Raw genomic sequence first — 26,952 nt, forward strand, 5'->3', positions numbered from 1 at the left:
CTCTGAGAAGGAGCTTCACTAAAACGATAAAACCCTGAAAAGAAAATCCCACTTCATATCTCTCGATCGCCATTTTTGAAGATGTCGGTGTTCTTCAAGCGACTAGCAAAAGCTTTTCCAATCTCATTTTCCAATACATTTCAAGGCAAATCGCAATCAAATTCAAACAATTTCCCAATTCCATTTGGAGCAATCGCTGCTATATCTGGTGGAATGTCGTATTTTTATTACTTTTCAGAACCAAATTTGGTAATTTATCTTGCATTCTCTTCCACTTTTCGAATCAGAAATATACCAAATGCGATCCTATTACGTGTTTATATCGTGGTTTGACTGATTAAATAAGGTTATTCAAATAATTAGTGAATTTAGTGAACTGATGATCATCACAATTTGACTTCCGACGTCAAATTAAATGATCAAACTAACTTCAAATCTCAATAACGATTCCAATCTATGATTCTGAAAAGATTACTCGTTTCATAGGTCCATTTAGATCCAATCAACAAGGAAACAGGTCCAAAATCTGGTAAAATTTCTTGTTTTATTTCTCTCATCCCATCATGCTATATCTTTATATTGAATATCCTGATGTATTCTTGTATTCTCAGCTCTTGATCCTAAAAAATGGCAAGCGTTTAAGCTGCAAGATAAGGCAACAGTCAGCCACAATACCCATATATACAGGTCATCCAGAAATTCCCATTTCATTTTATACTGAATTCTAATTCATGCCTTCTTCTCTTTCATGGATTAAATCACTGCAGATTCTCTTTTGATCCTAATCTGAAATTGGGACTCGATGTTGCATCATGCCTCATTACAAGGCAAGTTCACAAACATCAAACGATTCTAATTAGCATATGCTTTCCACCTTAACAATGTGTCATTATCTTGGCTTTTAGGGCTCCATTGGGACAACATGAAGATGGGAAAACAAAATATGTTATTCGCCCGTAAGTTTTATATTAAAACCAGTCAGTCTCAACAGACACAGTGTGAGAGTTCCAGTTCCAATGTAGATTGAGCTCTTTATGGGCCACTGTGTACCTGATTTACATCTCACATGATGCTTTTGGGATACAGCTATGTGGAGCTGTGGGCCCAATCAGGGGTTGCTAGAAGAATAATTTTTTTTGTAGAAATTATATAATAATTATTTTCAGGTATACACCTATATCCGATCCGGATTCTAAAGGTTACTTTGATTTGATGATCAAGGTACGCTTACTACAATTGTTCTTCATTCTTGATGTTAAATATTATAAACTTGTTTGATTATTTATGTCACAATCTTATCTAGGTTTATCCCGAAGGAAAAATGAGCCAATATTTCGCAAAATTAAAGCCGGGGGATATAGTTGAAGTAAAAGGGTAAGCTATTTACTCGATTTTGAATTGTTATATATTTATATCCATTATTAAATCATTTAATCTACTTAAAACTAACAAAAAGTGAATCTTATCCAGACCCGTTGAGAAAGTTAGATACACTCCCAATATGAAGAAACACATTGGCATGGTAAGTGAAAACACACACACACACACATATACTATGTGTTTTGGAGAGATAGTGTAAAATAATATGTTCATCTAGATTGCAGGTGGATCAGGAATCACTCCAATGCTTCAAGTGATTGAGGCTATTCTTAAGAATCCTAATGACAACACCAAAGTAAGCATGTTCATTTTCTTATTTTCTTTTTTAATAATTTGTGACTTCCATATTGAATTTATACACAGGATTTTGTTTTTTTTTAAAGGTATCTTTGGTTTATGCAAATGTATCCCCGGATGATATTCTTCTCAAAAAGAGACTCGACATGCTTGCAGCTACCCACCCCAACTTAAAGGTGTCATCTTTTCTATATTACAAAATTATGTTTGTATGCATGAGGACATTCTTGTCTTTTTCACATTCGATGTCCCACCTTTTTTGGTAGGACAAAAGTTTTCAACATTTTGTCCTATTGACATCACTTGAGTCCCAGTCTAATGCATACCAAACACAATATAAAGTTCATATGTCATGTCATCTCAAGTTCTGAAGCAGTTGTTTTGAAAATTACAGGTGTTTTATACTGTTGATAATCCATCAAAGTATTGGGTCGGAGGTACAGGTTTTATATCAAAGGATATGGCTTTGAAAGGCTTGCCTACCCCGAGTGATGATACCCTTATACTTGTAAGCTCATTAGTACGTTGTAATTTCTTGTAGTTAACCTTAAAATATTCAAATTAATTTTGGTTGCTTTTTTAGGTGTGTGGTCCACCGGGAATGATGCAACATATATCGGGTGACAAGGCAAAAGATCGGTCACAAGGCGAGGTATGGATTTAAACATGTAATATGAAAAAAAAAAAAAAGATAGAATATTAGAACAAATGATGCCCCTAATATGTTTATCGCGTTCTTGCAGATAACCGGATTACTCAAAGAACTTGGATACACAGAAGAAATGGTTTACAAATTTTAATGCATTTCATGAATTCATTAAGCATTTTAATAAGAACAAATTCATTTAAGTTATTTGAAAAACCTAATCATATTGATTTCTCATTAAGAGTTGAAGGGAACTAGACTACAAAAAATGATTACAAAGAGTATATTTTGGTTTGTGTGTAGGAATTAAGTGAACATATTTGTGACATATTTGCTTGTCACAGGCTCTAGCATTTGTGACACATTTGTGACACATAGAAGGTCACCCTTGGAATACAATAAATTCTCCGTCACATAAAAGGCATTCTATGCCTTTTTACATATAGCTTTTCGATAAAGTTGTTATCATAAATTCATATATAGTTTTTCATAAGCTTTTTGATGCATACAAACACACTTGTAGCTTTTAACACAAATAAGCATTTTACACCATTTATTACAAATGGCTTTCAATAAACTCTTAATATAAATACAACATATAAGATTTCTACCACGCAACTTTCCTTTTAAGCTGATAACATTTATACACATATAGGCTATTTTCCCAAACACATCCAATAATCAAATGATGGTTGTAGAGCTTAACCGAAGCTCTCACTGTCCAATCATACATTATACTAGTTATCAAATCCACCAACTATTATCAATGCCCTTATTAAAATCATTTAAACAATTGACATGCTTATTCTTTCCAGAATATTTTTTTTTTAAATCATGGAAACTAAGGATTTATATTTTAAAAATATTTTAACGTCAACACATTATTATATAACCAATCATAATTACACCTAGTGACTTATTCACACATTTTCATATTATTTTGCTATGTACCTAAATGCACACGTACTCACTTGGTTACTTAGTGAAGATTAACTTCTACTATGATCTTTGAATCTATGATGCTTCTTAACCCACTCACTTATCCAAACCTATTTGGATAATAAGCCAAGTTTCTTAGAACTTATACAACTCACTTTTATAATTATAATTACCACAATGATCCATTATTGGTCCACTAACTGAACCGGTAACCATATATTACCAGATTCATCGGGTCCCATACTATAATTACTAAACGGTTTATGCACGTAAACCGTCAGTACTCACTTTAAATCACCCCGCAACTTAAGGTTTATAATTCTCATTAACCAACTAATAATTCCATCGGGGAATTCATGCATCCAATTTTATCCTTAAGTCTATGATAGCATGTTGATGTGTCAGTCTTGGTGACGTGGCGCTGACTTAACATGATGACATGACACTTTTTGGTGACATCACATTTTAGGTGTCAAAACTGAAACAAAAAATAAAATGTAGTGACTTAATTGAAAAAAAAAACATAGTGTCAATACGGAATTTTGGTGAAAACTTAGTGACTTTTACGAAAAAAATGTCAAAGCATTTTCAGTTATTTACAAAAAGAAAAAAAATAATTAATTATTTCCCATAAAATCCATTGACTTTTTTTCACAAGGTTGAAGCATCCTCGTTGAAAACTTCAATGATACCTTGTTTGCAAGTATCTATATAATGGTAGAGTAGATTTTCAATTTGGTTTGATAACTATGTTTCTTTCATGTTTGTGGGTTTTGCAAATTAGGCATGGAAGACAAATCCCTTTTGCAACAATGCTCTAATGTTGATATGTCACTGACTATAATTGTTATTATGAACTTCTCAAATATTGAGTAGCCATTACTTATATGCATTGTAATAAATAATATTATATTAATTCCAAAAACTACAACTTCATGCGAATCCGTAAACCTAAATGCATGGCCATGACCTTACCAAACAACCAACTCTTGAGTATTAACTACATAAACCTCAAATGCATGGTCATGACCTTACTACACAACAAATCTTGATATTTTAGTTTCTTGAAATCACGAGGCTACATAACCAACTATACACAATGGTGTCGCATCTTGGGCTACAAAACTAAGATATCGATGATCCACTAAGATTGATCCTTAGATTGCAATCGACAATGAGATAACCTTTGATGCATTGAAATCCTCTCCATGTTGAAGCTCTCATGCATTTTTTAGGTGGACTTATGGAATTACTATTGGAAAAGTGTCCAATGTCATAACTATTAGTAATATTTATAATAATAAGGTCTTTTTGGGTTGCCATTAAGACTCAATTGAGCAATTAAAACGAAAAAGAATTTAGGAGAAATTAGTTTATTAATTTGTCATGGTTTTGATAAATTAATTAGAAACATCTTTGCAATTAATTGGTAATTAATTAATTAAAGGGGTTGAATGTTAATTAATTAAAATTTAATTATTTGGAATATTGCAAAACCTTAAGGATATGGTTTTAAAGTTGTTTTGGGACTATGCAACTAAATCCTATAAATAGGGAGCTAAGGAGCAAACCCTAAATGCTCATTCATCCCTTGTGAATTTCGTTCTTACCTCTTCCTTTAAGGGGGATCGGAATTTTTAACCCTTCTAAATTTTGTAGAATTTTTTATCTTGCTCATCTCTCTTAATTTTCTTTTGAATTTGCTCTTTTGGTGATCTTGTGTGTGATACCACTAGAGGTATGTACATTCTTTCATTTTCTTTTAGTAGCAACCGTAATATCATGAAACTTATATCACTTAGGTTACATGAACACTAAATTTTATTTTATTTTGTTTCAATTTTAACACCTAGAATGTGATGTCACCAAAAGTGTCACATCATCATAACATGTAAGTGTCATATCTTCAAGACTAACACATTACCATGCTACATCAACGGTGTGGTGGGTTTTGAACCTAATCAGATTTGAACCCATAATACAGGTTTGGATTGTAGTTTGTGATTTATTTGCTTGTTAATGATCGTATACGCTAACCCGTTTATTAAAAGGGTTGGGTATAGATCAACCCCAACTAATCCGTTTATAACCTGTTCTGTATAAATTTTAAAATTATACATTTATATATTTTATTTTTTAACTTCATGCTTACTTTTAATTCTAATCGAAAGTTCAAAGGGTAAAGGCCGAATTGTGACCGGTCAGATTCTTGAATTTTTTGAAGATGTATTTGGATGGCTACATTTTCTTATGCTTGTTTACATTGTAGAAATTTGTTTATATAAGAAATATTATTTTAAATATCAAGCTATAGTATATATTTATATTATTTAAGAAACTGTTTTAAGTATTAAGTAAAATATGATTTGTGTTATATTTTATGGATAGTACTTTGTTAAATACATAGTAAATGTCTAATCTTAATATTATAAATGTGTCAGGGAAAAGGGTTGGATATCGACTAATTGGTGGATAAGGGTATGAATTTTATTATTCAAAACCGTACAGGTTGTGGAACGGGTTTGGATTACATTTTGAAATTTGTTAAAAGGGTTTGGATCAAGTCTAATTCATTCTAAACCCACTCCATTACCATGTCTATGATGGGTTTTACATGTAATAATGTGGAAAAAAAATTATACTCTTAAGGGTACATGTAACCTACTAAATCTATAGCATAACACTATTGAAGCAACATACAATTGAACAACAAAACTTTTAAAACTTAGTAGAAATCGAAATGCATAAAGAGTCACATACCTCTGATTTGTTATTGTAAACAAACCCTTTGATTCCAATAAGATCAATCTAAAAGTCTCTTCGAAAACAAGCTCTAACTGTGTGTCGAGCCTCTAATGGTTCACACCCATAACACAAGAACACTAGAAAGATTAGAAGAGAAGGGAGAGAGGAGAAAATTTTCGGATTTGGTATGATCAAAAGAGTGGCCGAAAATTCCAAGGCATAAGACCTTATTTATAGCTGATTAGGAAATACCCAGAAACCCTAATTTGAACATAAAATAATATTATTTCAAATAAGGCATTTATCTAGTTCCTTCATAATCTAAATGGAGGCTTCCATAAACTATAATAAGTCTCTTATAACGTCCACGAGAAGAAGGTTCTGGAACCTCTCATCTGCTCAACTTTTGAACAATTACAACCTTAGTCCTTCAAATTTTAATAAGCTCTTATTAACCTGGAATTAATTCCAAATTAATTCTAAATTAATTATAACTATTTCTAATTAATATATTAATCATATAATATATTAATAAATCATTTATCTCTCCCTTATAATCAATTTAAGCAATTTCTTGGTTATGAGGGCAACCCAAAAATTACTTTACTTTTATTTATAAACATTATTTCCAATTTAGTTAGGACCTTAGAAACCTTAATCCAACAGTCTCCCACTTGTATAAGTCGATAGTACAACTCCAAATAATTAGTGAAGAGTGTTTTCAAAGAAACTACCAGACTATGTTGGGCATAAGATAAGCGATTAATTATTTCTTCGTTCTTCCCGATATCGTATGAAAATGAGACATGGATTAGAATCAATCTCATTGTCCAAGATTTAGTTTCTCTATAATCTTGTTTTGTGATGATGTCATTAGACTACCAATTGAACACATCAATTTAGTCCTGGATGGGCCCAACATTACAATGTCAACATCAAGACATTGAGGGCCTCAAAGATATCACTTTTCATATTAAGGAAAAAAGTACGAATAAACTTTAACCATGTAATCATACAATTTTTCTTATCGAGTCATACATGGAATTACACTTTATTGTACCTAGTTACGAGATGTGTTGGAGTAAACCAATGCACAACAGACTCATAAAACATAACTTATATATATATATATATATATATATATATATATATATATATATATATATATATGTGTGTGTGTTTTAATAATAGAGGATATTATCGTCCTAGAATTACTTGTGAGTGAATCCATGAAATAATCTTTAAGCGTGGGTTTAACCAATACTCAAAATCTCTATTTGTAAGTACTCATGAATTTTGAAGCAATCACAATGCAATGTCCAGTCTCTATGGACAATTTACAAACAAATCATGATAGTCTTAAAACAATACTTACTCCCAAAGCATGACCGACTGTGGTGTTTCGAATAACTTAATATTCAGGAAGTAAAACGTGCAAAATGAAACATAATGATAGATTAACTGACAAATTGTATCATACATATTGAATATAAATAAATCCCCATTTAATTAATCACCATCCAATTACAATTTATAATTGTTACAATGTTTCAAAAATAATCAACTTCTAAAATCTAAAATCTAAAATCTAAAATCTAATATTGTCTCTCAGCCCAATCCTCTTAGCATGCTTCAAGTGTTCGACCTTGCTCAAACCATTTGCGAAAGGATCAATATGATTCTCCTTTGATGATACATAATTCACCAAGAGTGCACCTTCATCAACTTTATGTCTCATGTAGTGATACTTCCTCTCAATGTGCCTAGATCTACCATGATCTTTAGGTTCTTTTGTCAAAGCCACTACACCCTCGTTGTAGCAGAGAATTTCAATTAGTTCTTAGATTGATGGAAGAAATCCAAGGTCTCCAGTAAAATTCTTTAACCACATATCCTTCTTTTCCGCCTTGCTTGTTGTGGTGTACTTTGATTCACAAGTAGAATCAACCACCGTTTGCTGCTTGGAACTTTTCCAAGTCACCGCTCAACCATTCAAGTAGAAAACCCATCTTGATTGAGAATACCTATTATCTCAATCCATTTGAAAACTAGTTTCACTATACACACTCATCCTAAGTTCACTTTTGCTGCCAAAAACCAAGATTATATCTTTTGTTTTTTGCAAATACTTAAGAATGTTCTTCACTACAGTCCATGAGCTAAACTAGGATTTCTCTAACATTTGCTAACCATGCTTAAAGTATAAGCCACATCAGTTTGAGTACATGTCATAGCATACATGATCGATCCTATAGCAGAAGCATATAGGAGTCAACTCATAGTATCTATTTCCTTATCACTACTGGGGCGTTGAGACTTGCTCAATTTAACATTATGATGCATGGGTAAGTCTCCTTTCTTGGAAATTTCCATCTTGAATAGTTTCAATATTTTATCCAAGTACATACTCTGACTAAGTCCTAGTAAACGTTTCTGCATATCCTAATAAATTCGTATTTCAAGAATATATGTAGCATCTCCTAGATCCTTCATAGCGAAGCATTTCCCCAAGCCAATACTTAACTTCCTTGAAACATTGTTTCCTATTAGGAGTATGTCTTCCACATACAAAACTAGAAAGGTTACTATGCTCCCACTAGCTTGGACATACACGCAAGACTCATCCTCATTTCTAGAACATCCAAAACTCTTTGACCTTTACAAGGAAGCAAAGATTCCAGCTTCGAGATGCTTGTTTTAGTCCATAGATGGACTTCTTAAGATTGAACACCTTATTAGGGAATCTGGCGTGTATAAAACCTTCTGGTTGAGCCATGTAAACATCCTCAACCAGTTTCCTGTTGAGGAGAGTAGTTTTTATAGCCATTTGTCGTACTTCATAGGCATAGTGAAAAGCTATGGAAAGCATTACCCTAATTCACTTAATTTTAGCAACTGATGAAAAGATCTCATCATAGTCAATCCATTAGGTTTGAGTAAAGCCCTTTGCAACCAGCCTAGATTTGTAAGTCTTTACATTACCATCCATGCCAGTCTTCTTCTTGAAGATCCATTTACAACATATTGTCTTTCGACTAGGTGTTTGATCAACCAATATCCATATGTGGTTATCATACATGGATTGGATCTCACTATTCGTTACATCTTTCGACTTAGCAGCCCCAGGGCTTGCCACCGCTTCGTTGTAGTTGGCAGGCTCATCCAAAATTACCAATGTTTAATCACTAATAAATGTATCCCTTTCTGCAATTATATGGGAACATGTTAACCCAACTGGACCGACGAAGGGGCACCAAATTGTTAACAGGATGAACAGTTTCATTCTCAGGTTGAGAGCTAGTGTCTTAAGAAGTTGCTTCATAGGACGACTCTTGAATTTCTTCAAGATCAACCGTACTCCCACTGCCTCTTTGGAAATTATCTCTCTCTCGCTAAAGGCTACTCTTCAAGCTACAAACACCATGTTTTCACTGGGTCTGTAAAACAAGTATTTAAAGAACTTTTATGGATAACCAATGAAAATACACTTCTTGGCTCTCGGTTCAAGTTTGTCTGAGGTTTCTCACCTAATGAGATCCTCACAACCCCAAACCATGATATGTGCGGGCGAGGGAGGTTTCCCTATCCACATTTCATGAGGTTTCCTAGCAACCTTATTAGTGGGAACAAGATTGAGGATGGGCGGTTGTTGCTAAGGCATACCCCAAGAATGATATTGGAAGTGAAGCTCGACTTATCATGGAACGAAACGTATCAAGTAAGGTCTGGTTACGCCTCTAAGATACTCACCACCTCTATCAGATCGTAGCATCTTTATCTTCGTTCCCAATTGGTTCTCTACTTCTTTATTACACTCCTTGAACTTTTCAAAAGTTTCCGATTTATGTTTGATCAAGTAAATATAACCGTATCTACTGTAATCATTAGTAAATGTAACGTAGTAGTGATTTGCAACCTTTGTGGCAGATCTAAATGCACCACATACATCTGTATGCATGAGGGCCAACAAATCTTCACCTTTTTTTACATGTACTAGTGAAAGGTGATTTAGTCATCTTGACCATCAAACAAGACTCGTATTCACCATCTAGTTTTATATCAGAAGACTCCAAGACTCCATCATTTTGGAGTAGGGCGATGAGTTTCTTATTAATGTGCCCAATATGACAATGCCATAGGCATGACTTGTCTAAACTATTAGAAGAACCAATGTTATACACATTGTTGCCTAATTCATTCACACAAACAATAGTCTCATACACATCATCACAAGGATAAGCTTTAAAAATAAATACGCCATTAAAATAAACTGAAATAGTACCATCATCAAAGGAAATAATGTTTCGAGCCATTTCTAGCGAATAGAAACAATTATCCAAATCAACCCTAATACTATAAAACATAAGCTTATAAGTCTCGATCCTGGTAATAACTAATCCTTGCTTGTTCGCCATGATCAGGTTCAGCTTCCCATGCTCGACCTCTTCACTTTCCTTTAGTCTCTGCATATCAGAAGTTCAAAACAAATTTGGAAACCACATCACATATCAAGAACCCAAGAATTTGAAATACAGGTATTATTGACTTGAATAGAATACATACCAGAAGAAGAGTTTGGCATCTTTCACTTTCTGCAAGTACTCGGGGAAGCTTTTTTTTCTAATGACCCTTTTAGCCAAAACGAAAGCACACAACTTCTTTTGGATCAACAATAGGAGGAGTATTAAAGTTGGGCTTCCATTTGGATCCATTAGACTCTTCATGTTGGGTGTAACATCCTGTTTTGAGAAGTTTCTAATTCCATGTGGACAATAAATGGATAAAGTAAAGGCCTTGGGCTTCAAGGAATAGGTTTTAGACCTTATAGGATGCTGATAATATTGGGTATGGGATCTAAGCCCTTGGTTTATGTTTTTGAGCTAAAGGGTAAAATGGGAAAAGTTATATGTTAGTCTTCTTTCAAGAAGGTTCTTTTTGTTGCAAGGAATGATGCTTCAAGTTTAGATCCATCAAAGACACTAAATTTCTTGATTATTGTAAGTATAAAGTTCCAATCTTTCTATCTAGTTCTTTAGATCTTATCATTTGGAGTTTTTGGCACTTTTGGTCTGTTTTGTGGGGGATCTTGGAATTGAGTGGACTCCAACAACTTTTGATCAGTTTACAAAGCTTCATGGACCTCATGGACTAGGAAAGTTGTGATATTTTGTCTTAGCTTATAACCATCAGGGCTGGTCCTAAGGATTCAAATGCCCAGGATGAGTTTGAAAAAAATGCCCTTTGTCATTAACGTATGTCAATCCGACTTAAAACGAATGAAATATGTTTGTTTCTAGAATTTCACTTAATACTATAATATAAATCTAATTATCTTATATAGTGAACTAGTGATAAACTATAAAACTGATAATAATTCATATTATTCCAGTGATTCAACATGAAAATTAACAACATTTAAGATTTAAAGTATTCAAGAAAATCAAGATTTTAAGTAAAACTGATAATGATAAAACATTAAAACTGATGAAACTGAATCTGCAAAATTGAGAATGATAATTGATAAACTCATAAACTGTAAAACTAATTATGTAATTCATAAATTAGAAATCATAATAGGTTATTGATTTGTTTACCTGATTCAAGGCCGATACTAACATGAGTTATTGATTTGTTTACCTAATTCTCGAATTCTTCTTCTGCAAGGTTCATGCTGCCGCCTTATGCCTCTCTTGTATGTGACCCACTATTTTTCATTGACTTTGGTCCAAAACTATTAAAATAAATATAGTATATTAAAAAAATGGGGCCTTAAAAAGAAAAGTCCTTGTGCATGTGAGCAGCTTGCACACCTCCGTCACCGACCTTGATAACCATGTAAGTTATCTTGGTCCTTTAGGTCATTTTTGTGTATTAAAGTTTAGATCTTGAAATATTGTGACATTATTATGGATAAAGTTTGAAACTTTATCCATCTAGACATCTTGTTGATTCAAGACAATGATGGAATAACGACAAGATTGACATAGTACCGCGAGCTTATCTTTTTAGTGGTTAGAAGGTGTCACAATGTATCATGAACCAGTGGTTGTATAATTCACATGGATGGGACTCAGTATTTATTTGATTGGGACTCTTAGGTCTTAGATCGTTAGTCTTGTTAGCATGTTTGGGTGTTAGTGAATCATTGGGAGTTGGGAGACTCAGTGACTAGCCGGTTTGGATCATGTTGACAGTAAAAGTTTGTTAGGACTATTAATTGTGCATTAGAAGTCTCTTGTTAAATGTTGACATTATTAACCCCTGTTTGCTAGCAGACTGTTTATTAGGAGTTTGGTTACCAATGTTGGGTATCGGTTCTGAATTCTCGAGTTATGTAGTTCGTTCTAAATGTCTCGAGTGATTTTTCAGGTAGATGTACACCTAAGCTGATAAGCGATTTAAATGCAACGTGAAATTCTTGGATGAATAATCATTATGCTCGCGGGAGGAATGGGTTGGTGATGACTTGTCAGGAAGTTAAGTGTATATTTAAGGTTTTTGGGCACAATTTCTGGATTTGGGGATTTGTTGGAAATTCATGATCGGTGTCTTTTAAGTATTCTTTCTGCATCATCTGGTGGTGTTCCTAGTCAGGGACTAGGGATAGGTACGACATATGTGATGGGTTTTGAGCATAACAACAATCCTATGGTGTACATGCAAACCCTAAAGCTTTGGATCTAGTTTTTCTAATTGTACATGCAATAATCATCCAAAGCTTGTAAACCCTAATCTAGCATACATAAAATCAAAAAAACATAACTAAAACAAAGTTAGGATGTTACCTTTCAATTGTAGCTTGATCTTTAACCTTTAAGAGCTTTAGTATCACAAGCGTAATACCTCTAATCGATCACAAACACCAAGAAGAAAGTTGGAGAATATGAGAGAGAGAGGAGGAGGAGGCTTAAACGGCTCTAAGATCCTTCTAGGGTTTCTTGTAGCCAAAAATATGATGCCAAGGGGTACCTTATATAACTGAATAATTAGGGTTTCAGTCAAAGACGTAATCTGGTTGCTTAGGCTCTAAGCAGCCCATAAGATCCTTCCATAATCCTTCTCATGGACGAAATCCTTATGGGTTATCCATAAGATTTCGTCCACCCCTATCCATAGGGATCTTCAGCCCATTTTGCAATTATCTTATAATTATAATATCAGTCCCCTTGATTTAATTAACCTCTTTTGACCACAAAATTAATTCTAAATTAATTCTTGACCAATATCAATTAAACAATATGATTTCTATTTTAATATATTATTCACATAATATATTAATAAATCATAATTAACCTCTTTCTCCATAATTCATCCAGTCAAGTTGCCGTGGTGAAGGCAACCCAAAAGGACCATGCTACTATCGGGTCAAGTACATACCAATTATAGTTATGGGCTTAAATACCTAATCCAACAATATGGATGATCATCAGTCTTAGGGTATGGTTTCTGAAGTTTAAACTGATAGGTTCCTGGTTCTGGGAAGTATATTGATGGACTTGATTTGTGGTTGTAGTTTAGAGAGTTCCCGGTATGAGTGGTTATCTTCTCTCTGGAAGTTGGGTCTTATAGTTCTGGTTACGACTGAGTATTTTCAAGTTATTAGGTTATTTGTTGGGAACTGTGGGTTTCCGAGTGATCTCTCGACTTCTCTGTATAGATGTCTTGATTTTGAAAGGGTTAGAGAGAGCTTGTGTAATATGTTGAAATTAACTTCTGAGATTCTAAGCAAGACAGATTCTGAGGACGAAATCTAGTTTAAGTGGGGCAGAGTTGTAACATCTTGTTTCGGGAAGTTTCTTATTTCGGGATTGTGGATAATAAATAGATCAAATAAAGGTCTTGGGCTTCAAGGGAATGGGGTTTAGACCTTACTAGATGATGACAATGTTGGATAAGTGATTAAAGCCTTGGTTTGTGTCTTGGAGTCAAATGGTAATATGGAAAAAGTGATGTTTTAGACTTCTTTCATGAATTATAGTTTTTAGTTCGACATGTGTTAAGCTAAAATTAACTAGATAGAAGTATGGGGCTCGTCAATACCTTTCCGTGGATATAAAGATCGCCGAAAACGGAGTTGAAACGAAGAAGTTATGATTTTTTGAAGTTGGAGTGAAATCGGGTAGAAACTCATTCTCACAAGGTGAGTAGTAATTCTCACGACATGAGTGTGCTCACGAGGTGAGAATATATTCTCACGACATGAGAACTGTGCAGCCCAAATCCCATGAAAAGTAAGGATTCATGTTTTAGGGTATTTTCTTAGCCTTCATCATATCTGGAACTTCTTGGGAGAAACCCTAGCCTCCATTTTCAAGATTTAAGCCTCCCCTCTCCTCTATCATCCATTTTTAGAGTTTTTGGTGGTTTTAGAGCAATGTTTTCATGCAAGATTGATCCTTGAATCTTGGCAATTAGAGATCTCAACTTTAATCTACCTTTTAGACCTCTGTAAGTTATAAAGCTCCAAGCTTTATTGCATATTCATCTTGGATCTAGTTGTATTTGGTGTTTTGGTCCATTTTAATGAGTTTTTAGTGAGAGTTGGGAATAAAGTTTGCAACTTTATTACTCTCCAAGGTCCCAAGATCATTGTATGTTTCAGATCCGGACTCCAACACCCTTTTGATCAGTTTAGAATGTTTTCTTGGACCTCTTGGACTAGGAAAGTTTTGATCCTTTTCCTTCCCTTTCAGCCAAGCAAGTTATCTTGGTCATTTAGGTTATTTTGGGGTATTAGAGTTTAGATCTTGAAAGCTTGAGACATTATTATGGATAAAGTTGGCAACTTTATCCATCTATACATCATGTTGATTCATATCTGAAGGTTGGAGACTTGGACTTAATGGATTAAGTTGAGAAAAATGCCTTTTTTGGTCCCTTCGAGACTTAAATTCTAGATCTTGGTGGTTTGGATATTCCTATTGGATAAATTTAGAAACTTCATCTATTAAGACCTTGGAAAGGATCATATCTGAGCTTTGGATCTCTTGAAATCGGAAGAAAATGGATTAAGCTCATTTGAGTTATTCAGACTAGTCCCCACGACATAGCTAAAGAAGGCCACAACATGGAAGACTGCCGATTGGCAATTTTGACTTTGACTTTGACTGTTGACTTTTGACCAGTTTGACTCTTGGTCACACTTGAGTGCAATTAAGCATTTGGCTAAGGATTGGTTTCAGTTTGGATTTAGGAAGCTTGGGTTAGATCTTATGTTGCTGAGGTAGTTGTTGGGCTTCTGTTGAATAGTTCAAGTGAGTTTTCCTCACTGTACGTGTGGGTTGAAAGCACCAATGCCGGCCCAGTGGATTATGTATCCTGGTATATTGGATGATGTTACAATGGTTATATGATAGACTAGTAGATCTATATGATTACTTTTGTTTACTAGATATGTGATAGATTGGTAGATTTGTATGATTATCTATAATTGTTGGAAATTGATTGTTACTATATATGTTGACATGTTATTGTTATTGTTGAGTTAAGGTCGTCCTGCTTTGTGCTGAAGATCAAGATACCTTGGGCGATACATATAGATTGTAGGCCTTATGAGGCGGTCCAGTCAGGCCGAAGGCCCGGAGAGCGGTCCAGATAGGCTATAGACTCTGCGAGGCAGTCTATTCAGGCCGAAGGCTCGAAGAGCGGTCTAGATAGGCTGTAGGACCGATGAGGCGGTCCAGTCATGCTGAAGGCTCATGTATGCAAGATGTTATATGTATGATTATGTGTAGTACTTGAGGGGAAACTCACTAAACTTTGACTTGCAGTTTGGTTTCATGGTTTCAAGTACATTAGATGATCGGGGCAAGGCGAAGGCATGATAGTGCACGTCCTTCAGATTTTATGAGATTTGTTCTTAGGAAAACTCTAATTTATGATTTCAATAATCGAGAATTATGTTATGTAAACATTTATGGTTTTTGGGTTGGTTTTAAAATTGAAAATTTTACCTTGATTTTTAGGATGTTACAAGAAGCATCTAAACCCCCTCTCCTAGAATCCATTCGAGGGTCCAAATGGATTGTATCCAAGACCGTTAACATATGCTCCAACTGTTTGATCTCCATGCCACACAATGTCTCCTACACTGGAACCTCCACCCACCCTCTGACCCGTGATCACTCACCATGCAATATGGTTGTTGATCAAGGTTGTACACTCTCTAAAATCGGTTCTTAAAAGCTTCACCATCACATGAGACCCCAGACCAAAATCTAGTAAACGCTCCATCACCAACCCCCTTCTTAATATATTGTTAAGTAATGATACCCTTATCTTTTAAACTCACTGCCATCTTAGTGATGCTTGGCCAAACACCACATTAAATACGTCGGTTTACCCCAATACCAAGTGCACCATCCTCATCATTACGAATCTTAATAAGTCTAAACCACATGTTAGACCCATTAAGAAATCTACACCTCCACTTGTACAAGGCTTTATTAAGCACAAAGAGACTTCTTACCGACAACCCACTTTGATCTTTATTGTTGAACACATGGTCTCATTTAACCCAATGCAACTTCTTCTCATTTTCTTCCCGCATCGAGATAAAAAACCAAAATGATGTTAATGGAAAAACTTGCCATTCTTCCCTTCCATAAGCCTTGTTTTTCCATTTATTCTCGACTTCCATATGACACGAGATGCGGAAAACAATATCAAATGCACCGTTTGACAAAAATAAAGTAGCTTGTTGTAATTTAAAGTTTGTTAAAACCGTAACCGTAAAAATAACTTATGAACCAAGTTATTGATAAGTTAATTTGACATAGCGTGTGATAAGATCGGTGATAAGCTAAAAAGTAACTTTTCAATTAGTTTGTAAAACCTAAAGTATCAAAAATAATTCATATCACTTCGCCTCATCACATTAGTGAAACAAAGCGGTAGTTCTTTTATGTAAACTCAAGGAAACCTTTTTGGAATATACTAAAAAAATAATATTTTTTTTGGTTTCTTCCAACTTCCTCCTGTCATGAGGTTATATCAATATTTGTGGATATGTATCTATATGAATAAGGAATGGATATTATAGATCTAATTTGATTCTTAGTACCTATTTATAAGGGATTGTACACTATTATATTTATCCAAAAATAAAATTGATATCTTATAATTAATGGTCACCAGTTGTCTTCTCTCTACTATCAAAATATATTCCTTTAACAAATAAAAATCATTCAAACAAGTCTACTAAAAACACTTTTTTTTTTGTAATCTCATAAATAACAAAACATATAACATTTACCAACTATATGGTCCTTAGAAATTCGACATGAGATAATTCTAGTCATCCTGGTCCCACATATTGATGCATAGAGATCGGTGTCAATAAACAACAGATGGTCCAAATTACCCTTCCCAAGAAGGACCCACATATGAATATGCTAAAAACAGTGTTGAATTTCTTGGCCTATCTCCTTTGACTTCATCTCTTTTTACACCATAGAAGAACATTCAACCGACCTCTTTCGTTAAACAAAGCTCCAAACTTAACACGAAAACCATTAAATACAGCCATTCAAATTGAAAATGACCTCAATAAGTAGGACAATCTTGTAATTTCACAAACACCCCAGTGGATTCCATCTTATAACCTTACCTTCTATATGCTTCATTTCTCATTCCCTCCCCCACCCCACCCCACCCCAATTACTTATACCCATAAAACACCCTCTTATATCACTACCATATATCCCCTAGCCTTAAATCTCTCTCCCAAACCACCATCACAAACATCGAGATACAGAAAGAGATGGAGGCATTACCAAGGTCAGAAGTGTCATTTAGAAGATCAGGATCATCAGGGCTTGTTTGGGATGATAAACTGTTATCAGGGGAGCTTAAGCCAGTGAAGACAAAAGAAGAAGAAGAAAGGGAGAAAACAGAGCAACAACAAAGAGCAGAACCGAAGCCATATAAATCTGTAGAAGTTGAACCTACCATCGACCCTCCATCTCCAAAGGTCTCCGGTTGTTGTGCCATCTTCAGCAAGCCTGCTAAATCCACCGGCGCCGGCGCCGGCGCCGCCCACAAGCACAAAGCTAAAGCCACGCATAAATCATAATCTTGAAATTTTTTCTTGATTTGGTTTTTGGTTGCCTGATAGAGCCTTAATTGCATCTTATTGGTACTTTGATGTTTGTGGGTCAATTTTCTTTTTCCCTTTTCATACTTTTGGAGTTAGTTTATTGGATACATCTCTATATATCTATATTTATATGTCTATATTCTATATATATACATACACTTATATATATATAGAAATTAGGCATATCAAAGTCTTGTTTTGTGTTCATGGGATGGTTTCATATGTGGGTTTATAGTTTCTTGTGTTTTTCTTGATGTAATTGTTTGTGTATACGATTCTTTCTTCTCTCCAATTTCTGGGTGTGTCAAAGATTTCTTGTATAAAGAAACCCTAATTTAAATCTTCATGTATTATGGGTTTGTACCTTGGAATGAATCACAAACATTGATAATATCAATTTGTTTAAAGGTTTTGTATATGAAAGAATCCCTTATTCCTATTCTTTATGCATTCAAGATTGTACCTTAAATGAACCATCAAGATCTTTGCTTTTTTTTTTTTAACTTTTATTTATAGGTATGTTGAAGATTTGATGTACAAAGAATCCTTCATTCCTACCTTTATGCATTAAAAGTTGTACCTTGGATTGAATCATAAGCATCCGCGATATCAATTTCATTGCTTTGTTGTCTTTAGTTTATGGGTGTGTCAAGATTTGATGTTTAAAGAATCTTTAGTTTTTATCTTTATGAGTTAAAGATTGTACCTTGGAATGGAATGAATTATGAAAAATGACAATATCATTATCTTTGCTTTGTTATCTTCAAGTGTTGAGTATGTCCACGATGTAATGCAAGGAGCATCTTCAACTTCTGTCAGCATTGCAAGGTTGTACTTTGATGCATTTGAGTGTTGTACCTTGCAATACAATCTCAAAGCAACGACAAAGTAAAGCATCTTTGCTTCTATTTGTGTTTTTTCAACAAACCAAAGCCAAAGTGCAAACTTTGGTAAACATGGTATAAGTCTTAAATCAAGGTACAACTTTTAATGCTTAGAGTACAAATTGATGCATATAGTACAACTCTTGTTGCATAAGGTGCAAGTAGGTTTTTTTATGTGGCTGTTTCGGCTAAGGGTGGATGATGTGTTGTAATTTGACAAGAAAACAATGAAGGTTTCAAAAAAGATGGCTACTTTCTAAATTTAATTATTATTTTGATAACAAATGCATGTGATGTGATGTGGTGGTGGGGTGTGGGAGTGTTATAGGTGCCACATTTTGCTTTTTTATCATGCCACAATTATATGTGTCTTGATTGCACCAAGTTCATGAGGCTATGATGGCTTCCAAACACTCCTAATGTGTTTTGTGGAAAAAAAATTGAAAGCTAAAAGATAAATTTATATATTTTTTTAGAAATGTTTAAAAAAATATAAAAGTTTTTAAAAGTTGTTTAAATTTTTAATTTTTGTTTAAATAAAAAGTTCAAATTTGTATTTTTGGATTTAGTTTTTGTTCCTTTAATTTGATATTTGTATTAAAAGATAAAAATTGCATCCATAATATACAACTAATGGAAGCACATGGTGCAACACATCATTCTATCTAGTTGGTCATCAGAAATCAATTGGAATGACTATAAAATAGCTAAGTGCTTTCTTGTTACTTGAGTAATATAATGAAATTTGTATATATCTCTTTATATATGTAAGTTGATTTCATACTTTTACCCTCTCAAAAAGGAGAGTAAACGATGAAAAACGATACTATAGAATATTTGTAAAATTATTTTAATGTCTATCTTTTATGCCAATCATTTGATTATTTATTTATTTATTTTATTTTTGGTCACTTTCAATGTTACCTAACGCTTTGACAACTTGTACATTAAAAGAAATATAATAAGAAACAAAGTACAAAATAATGGTAAAAGAGTACAAGAAGACAATGCATGATGGCTTCACGAATAAATTAATCTAAATTGACGTAAATTAGTCGTATATGTTTAACTTGTATGGGTTTAATTTGATCACCTAACACAAGAAGACAAATTTCCCACATCATTTTCTCCTCAAAATAATATTTAATACAAATCAGCAATGTTTATGCATTCCCACATAAATTATAACAAATTGGATAATATGTACATGTAATTGTTAGTTGAAATCGATAGGTTCACATAGTTAATAGTTTAGAGAATATAAAAAGGTAAAGTCGACATAGAATTTTAAATTGTTTGATCTATTTAATTATATTTATATTTTTACTCACAGAGTCATAACATTGTCTATATTGATCACAATAAATTAAAATATGGGCCAATATAAACATGTAATTATTACGTGGTTTTTGACTAATGTTCTAAAAGTCTCTTTAAGACCTTTAGAAGTCTAAAGATATATTTTTATATCAACATCTAATTAAAAGGTAAACGCGATCATAAAATATAGAAATTTTTAGTTATATATTTTTTATTTTTTTATTTATTTTTCTTTTATTCTAATAAATAAAGATCATTTCTATCATTTGTTATTCTTTCATTATTACGAGACATGTCATTTTATGGTAATTTTATACTAAATTATATCTATATGTTATTTTGTGTTTTTATTTTATTTTATTAAATTTCATATAATATTTAAATATAATAAATCTACGTATCTTATACTATATTATAAAACATATTAGTTATATATTGAATTTTAAGAGGTATAAATTACAAAGCTTTTTGTACAAATATATTATGCATAAATAATTTATTAATACTTGCCAAAAGTTTGAATACTTGAATTAATTAAAGTAATTAAGTTTAATTTGGAGCAAAATGAAAATTTTAAAATAGTAAATTCATGTATATAATTCTTTTTTATATTTCTTAAATTAGAAATCAATAATAATTAATTTACATCAATAGTATAAACAAACAATATAAATATAACGTATAAACATAGATATTTTATTTAAAAGTGATAATTTTTTATTACATAATAATTAATAATAAATTCTAATAATTATTTACCCGTAAGAAACTATTCGTCAAAAAATTATTTATCACTGCGGGTAGACATCTATTAAATATATATCAATTTTATTAATACAACTTTTTTTATAATTGAAATCAATTATTTTAATTGTTTATTTATTTAAATTATTTATTTAAAAAAATTAACATTTCAGTTTTAATAGTTAAATATTATTTTTTTCCTCATAAATTCAAACATTCTAGATTTTTATAATTTTTTTAAATAAACATTTCACAACTAAGATTATACTTTCAAAATAAATATATTCTTTCCGATATAAATATGCCACGTATTTACCACAAAAAGCGCCGCATGGAAAATAAAATAAAATGACAAAAGTTATAATATTAAATAGAAACGGGTAACGGTTAACTCGGTTTTTATTTTTTTAACAAAGAAACAATATGAGTCATCTTCATGACGGCTGGCAAAATTAAATTTATTATTAATCAGGTAATTGTCCGATAAACAACTTTTTAGGATAACTTCTTTTTTGCTTTTTTTTTTTTTTTTTTTTTTGGTAAATTACACTAATGGTCCCTGTAGTTTGGGGTAATTTACGTGGTTGGTCCCTAAAAAGTTTTTTAACTCAGAAGGTCTCTATTGTTTGTTTTTGTTGCGTCTTTAATCCCCATTTGATCTAAAATGACTTTTTTACCCTTAGTTCCCTTTTTATTTACTTATCATTTATTTTATAATTAAAAGAAAAAAGGAAAAAAAAACACACCATCATCGTACCCTCCTACCCGTACCCAACCTATCTTTTTCTTCTGAACTCTTTGTTTCTCAGGTCAATCAAGATAGAAAGAACCCACAAATAGATGTCGTTGCCTTGGATAGTTCCGGCGAACCAATCGTTTCTCAACTTCACATCATCAAGCTTCTCTCATCTCATCTCTGGCTCACCTGCTGTAGCGTATCTCTATTTCTCAACTTCGATGTATCTTCGAACTGCAATCGAACGATGGAGTGGTGGTGGTTAGAAACATACACTTACCCCATCTTCTTCCTAATCATCTAAACCTCAAATCTGATGAAATCTTGTTTTCAAATCCTATGCCAATAATCAAATCGAGACTACTACACATCAAACCAGAGCATCAAACGAAAGCAGAGCACCAAATCAAAACCCACAAATGTTTTTCGAAAACAAAAAACTCGAAAGCCACCTGCTTCGAATCCCAAAAACAAACCAAATGTTGCAGATCGATGAGTTCAGAGTGCATATGGTGGTTATTTCGGCATCTCAATATCGATAGGTTCCGGCAACAATCCATATTTTTTATGTCGACGAAGAACCTTCCCTTACTTGCAATATACCATCGTCATCACCAAGGGTAAAATCAATTTCGATTGTGTGTTACTTCTAATTTGGCGTGGGTTGGAGAAATGTTTTTTCTGTTCTTTGGGTATAATATTTAATCAACAGTGGAGTTGCAGGTGGGTAGAGAATAAAGGGGAAGGGAGGAAGGGTATGAGAGAAGAGAGGGAATAACATTTCTTTTGATTATTGAAAAGTTGCTCACTGAAATTTGTTACTCTGTATATCAATTTATATTTGTCAGTTGACTATATTTGAGATTTTTTTGAGCAACACATGAATCTAGTTTTTTGGGGGCAGGACATGTCAGTGATCTTGCCGAAGAAAATAAAGGAGGTGGTAGTGGGTTGCCGGAGGTGAAGGACTCAACGAAAAGGGAAAAGGGCGATGGGGGGGAGGGGGGAGGGGGGAGGAATGGATTAGGTGGAAGGGGTTTCAGGTGGGTGGGACCCAATGGTTGTATTTTTTTAAATTATAAAATAGTAAATGATAAGCAAACAAAAAAAGAAATTAATAAGGGTAAAAAAGTCATTTTAGGTCAAACAGGGACTAAAAACACAAAAAAAAAAAAATAATAGAGACATTCCGAGTTAAAAAAACTTATTAAGGACCAACCACGCAGATTACTCCAAACCACAGGGACTATTCGTGTAATTTACCCCAATATTTTTTTTCTAACTTTAGAGCTATCAAAATATAAGTTTTACGTTTACACCTAAAAGGTTGAGAACGTGAGAACAGTTGTGAACCAATCATTATATAAGGGCATAAAAGGAATTTTACAATATAATTAATTATGGATAATTTATGAGTAATTAATTAATTCCTAAAATCATGGGATTTAATATAATTAATAGATATTTTACCTAAATATTAGGAACTTATATAATCTATTTTTAATTAACAAGATCAATAAAATGATTTTAAAAACGTTTTTAGCATAATTTAAAAAAAAAGCGTTTTTTTTTTTTTTTTTTTTGCTTTAAGTTTTTTTTTACCAACCACCTCAAAAATACTGACACATTAATCATTTTATCCGAATATTAGTAATCATGCATGAATAAATATATATTTGTAGTCATATATGAAGCTGGTAATAATCTTGAATGAATAGATGAATTAATTTATATTCATTAATGAATAAAACACAATTAAAAAAACATCACCTGAAAACATCTAAATATGAATTGCTTCAATCATTAATGAATATACATTTAATCTTATGAATACATTTAAATACACATTTAATCACTGATGAATACACATTTAGTCATAAATGAAAAGAAAACCATGTTAAGAGACAAAGAATTTCTAATATGGTATCGACGTTGGCTTCCTTGGTTAAAGAGATTGATTCGTTGTGGATCTCCGATGGGTCACAAATGCATGGTAGTCTGGCGATGATTTTTCTCAGACTGCCTTAATCTTTTGTGTCACCCGACTTCCCTTTTCCATAACATTCTTTCTATGTGTATATTTTTGTCTGATCAAGCTATTGTATCTGTATCAACATAAAAACCCAATATTTATAAATGAATAAGACATAAGTGAAAAAAAATAATGTAATATAACAAGCTAGACTATGATATTCACTGTTCATAAATGAATAAGGTGTTAGTTAAAAAAAGAGCTTAACATCTTAAGCCAATTTTACTTATTCATTGATGAATAGATCAATGAACAAATTCATATGTCTTGTCTTTTGACCCAATAAACAAATCTGGTGTTCGTAATCTGGTTTGATAGCAGCAAATGGTGTTTGTAATCTGATTGAAGGAAACTATAAAAAAAAAAACTGAACTTTAAAGGGGACAATGAATCCAAAATCAAAAGCCTAAAAATTCTAGGTTTACCTTCAATTTCGGAATAAGAAAACAACGGGAATTAATCTGGCTATCCAACCAGATTACGAACACCATTTGCTGCTATCGGCACATTAGATTGCGTCGTCGACGACTCCATGGCCTCCACGTCTTTTGATGTCGCAATCGGTCTCTGTATATTTCTCTTTGTCGCAATCGGTCTCTGTATATCATCTCCATTGAAGATCTGGCAGAGAAACATCAAAGAGATTGTTCGGCTTCATCACATCTTTGATAGTCGCTTTCAGTCGGCGTTGCATACGATGATTAAGGCTGTGGTGCAAAATGATGAGGATGATGAACACGTTTTAATGGTGCTCAAAGTTTGTGGCGTGAGATGATGAGCAAGAGGATTCGATTTTATTGATACAACCCTAGGTAGAAGATGGTGCTCAAAGATGTAGTTGTGCTATGGTCGAAGATGGAGGATGGAGGAAGACGATGAACGCAAACAATGGTGAAGAAGGTGGGGTGTGCGGCCGAGTTTTTCAAAATAATTAGATTAGGGTTTTCTAGTTAAGTAGAGAGAGAGAGAGAGAGAGAGAGAGAGAGAGAAATTATAGGAATTTCTATTTAATTAAATTATATGGATTTCCTATTGTACCCTTCTTGCCATTTCAAAGTTACATATTTAGCACATCAGTTTTATAAATGTTCATAAATGGTCCAATTAATAATAGCCATAGATCTAATTATTTACAAGGTTGTGATCTGTTTTCGCGTTCTCAACATTTTAGGTGTTCTTATTTGATTCTACTCATATATATATATATATATATATATATATATATATATATATATATATATATATATATATATATATATATATAAGGTAAGGTTCAATAGAGAACCATAATTAACCAAGAAACCACTTTTTTTCAACTGTTAGAACTTATCTTTTATAAAAAAACTAAAAATGCAAAAATTCATAACTTTTTATCTCTTTTCCAATGATAACAAATTCGATTTTTTTTGTCAAATTCACAATGTGAATCTACATTCATATGGTGAATCCGAAAAATATATTTAACATTCACAATGTTATGTTACGAATTTAGATATTTTAAGTTTTATTTTTCGATAAAGAATAAGCTTTAGAACTTGAAAAAAAAACCGGTTCCTTGGAGAACCAATAATTACGGTTCTCTATTGACTTTTCCACACACACACACACACACACACACACACACATATATATATATATATATATATATATACTAATTGTGATACCCATGTATTAAATGAGTTAATTTAAAAAAAAAAGTTAATATAAAGGTTGAAATATTTGAAAACTTTGAATTTATAAGAAAATTAGTGATTTATTATAATGGAAATGTCATTTTCTTTATCTTTTTAAATTTAAACAGTTAACTTAAATAAAGAAAAAGAAACAATTGTGTTCTAATTTTGGGAATTTTGAAATTAAAATGTAAATTTATTAATGAAATTAATATCCATTTATTGCTACATTTATTGCAATTATTACATTAAAATATTATATGAATTAATAAAATAGAAAAACTTATAAAATGACATATGAAAAAAATTAATTCAAAATAACCAAAAAATGACATTTGGCAAAGTGAATGAGATTGTGACAAGTGACAAAAAAAATATTCTTTTGTCAGAGAGGATATATATATATATATATATATATATATATATATATATATATATATATATATATATAATGTTAATAAATTTTAACATATTGATTTAAAAGTATAAACTAAGAAATATATATATATATATATATATATATATATATATATATATATATATATATATATATATATATATATATATATATAGAGAGAGAGAGAGAGAGAGAGAGAGAAAGAGAGCGAGCGTTAGGTTCAAATGTTTTCTCACATCTATTGTGTGTTAGAATGCACCAATAAAAATTTAGTAAAAATTAAATTATTATTTAATTAAATAAAGATAGACATTAAATGATATCCATAATTATAATTCTTTTTTATGTAAACTAATTAAAATTATCATTAATATCAACAATAATATTCTTTCAGAATGGATTCACATCTAGTTTTTAATGTATGGGTTTGTATTATGATTCATGACCCGCTCACTCAAAATACAACAAAGTAGCTTAGAACATGGAGGATGAGAGTGTATTCTAGTAGAATAGTAGTCTATTCTAGAATATTAAGAATATATTCTAACAGAATGAGAGTGTATTATAGTAGAATACAATTTTTTCTTCATATTCCATGCAACTTTGTTGTATTTTAAGTGAGTGGGCCCATAAACAAAACACAAACTCATAGTTGTATAATGCTTATTTTATCTCATATTTTAGAAACAACCACAAAATTCATAAAAAAATCGCATCTTAATATAGTTAATTTACATGCTAATACAATTAATTCACAGCTAATACAGTCAATTTACAGTTTAATACGACAATATTCACATCTTTATATAATAAATGTATAGTAAAGTACATAAAAATTATAATTTCACAAACATATTCTCAACTTAATAAACTAATTCACAACTTAAAACTTATAAAAATTTGTGAATTCACTACTTACAACTTACACTTTCATATTAATAACAGTTAAAACTAACATTAACATAATTAAACAATAAATGAAACATTATAACATCACAATTCACCGCTTAAAGACTTAAATTCATATTATTTGAGAAAACATTAACATAATAATACACATTC

At 32.2% G+C, this 26,952-nt stretch overlaps 2 protein-coding genes across 2 annotated transcripts; both read left to right on the plus strand.

Annotated features, from left to right (window-relative positions):
• On the plus strand, nucleotides 1–2,737 carry LOC111887383 (NADH-cytochrome b5 reductase-like protein). The gene is made up of 13 exons (XM_042897554.2): nucleotides 1–249; nucleotides 487–529; nucleotides 612–687; nucleotides 768–827; nucleotides 906–956; nucleotides 1,167–1,221; nucleotides 1,304–1,374; nucleotides 1,471–1,522; nucleotides 1,598–1,675; nucleotides 1,764–1,853; nucleotides 2,072–2,185; nucleotides 2,261–2,329; nucleotides 2,421–2,737. Exons 1-13 carry the CDS (start codon nucleotides 82–84, stop codon nucleotides 2,475–2,477), a joined length of 984 nt encoding a protein of 327 aa, XP_042753488.1. The 5' UTR covers nucleotides 1–81; the 3' UTR covers nucleotides 2,478–2,737.
• A 14,902-nt stretch (nucleotides 2,738–17,639) lies between these two features.
• On the plus strand, nucleotides 17,640–18,511 carry LOC111887396 (uncharacterized protein At1g15400-like). The gene has a single exon (XM_023883565.3). It carries the CDS (start codon nucleotides 17,769–17,771, stop codon nucleotides 18,078–18,080), a length of 312 nt encoding a protein of 103 aa, XP_023739333.1. The 5' UTR covers nucleotides 17,640–17,768; the 3' UTR covers nucleotides 18,081–18,511.
• Nucleotides 18,512–26,952: the final 8,441 nt, after the last annotated feature.

This window comes from Lactuca sativa, chromosome 8 (assembly GCF_002870075.4).
Source record: "Lactuca sativa cultivar Salinas chromosome 8, Lsat_Salinas_v11, whole genome shotgun sequence".
Taxonomy (NCBI): domain Eukaryota; kingdom Viridiplantae; phylum Streptophyta; class Magnoliopsida; order Asterales; family Asteraceae; genus Lactuca; species Lactuca sativa.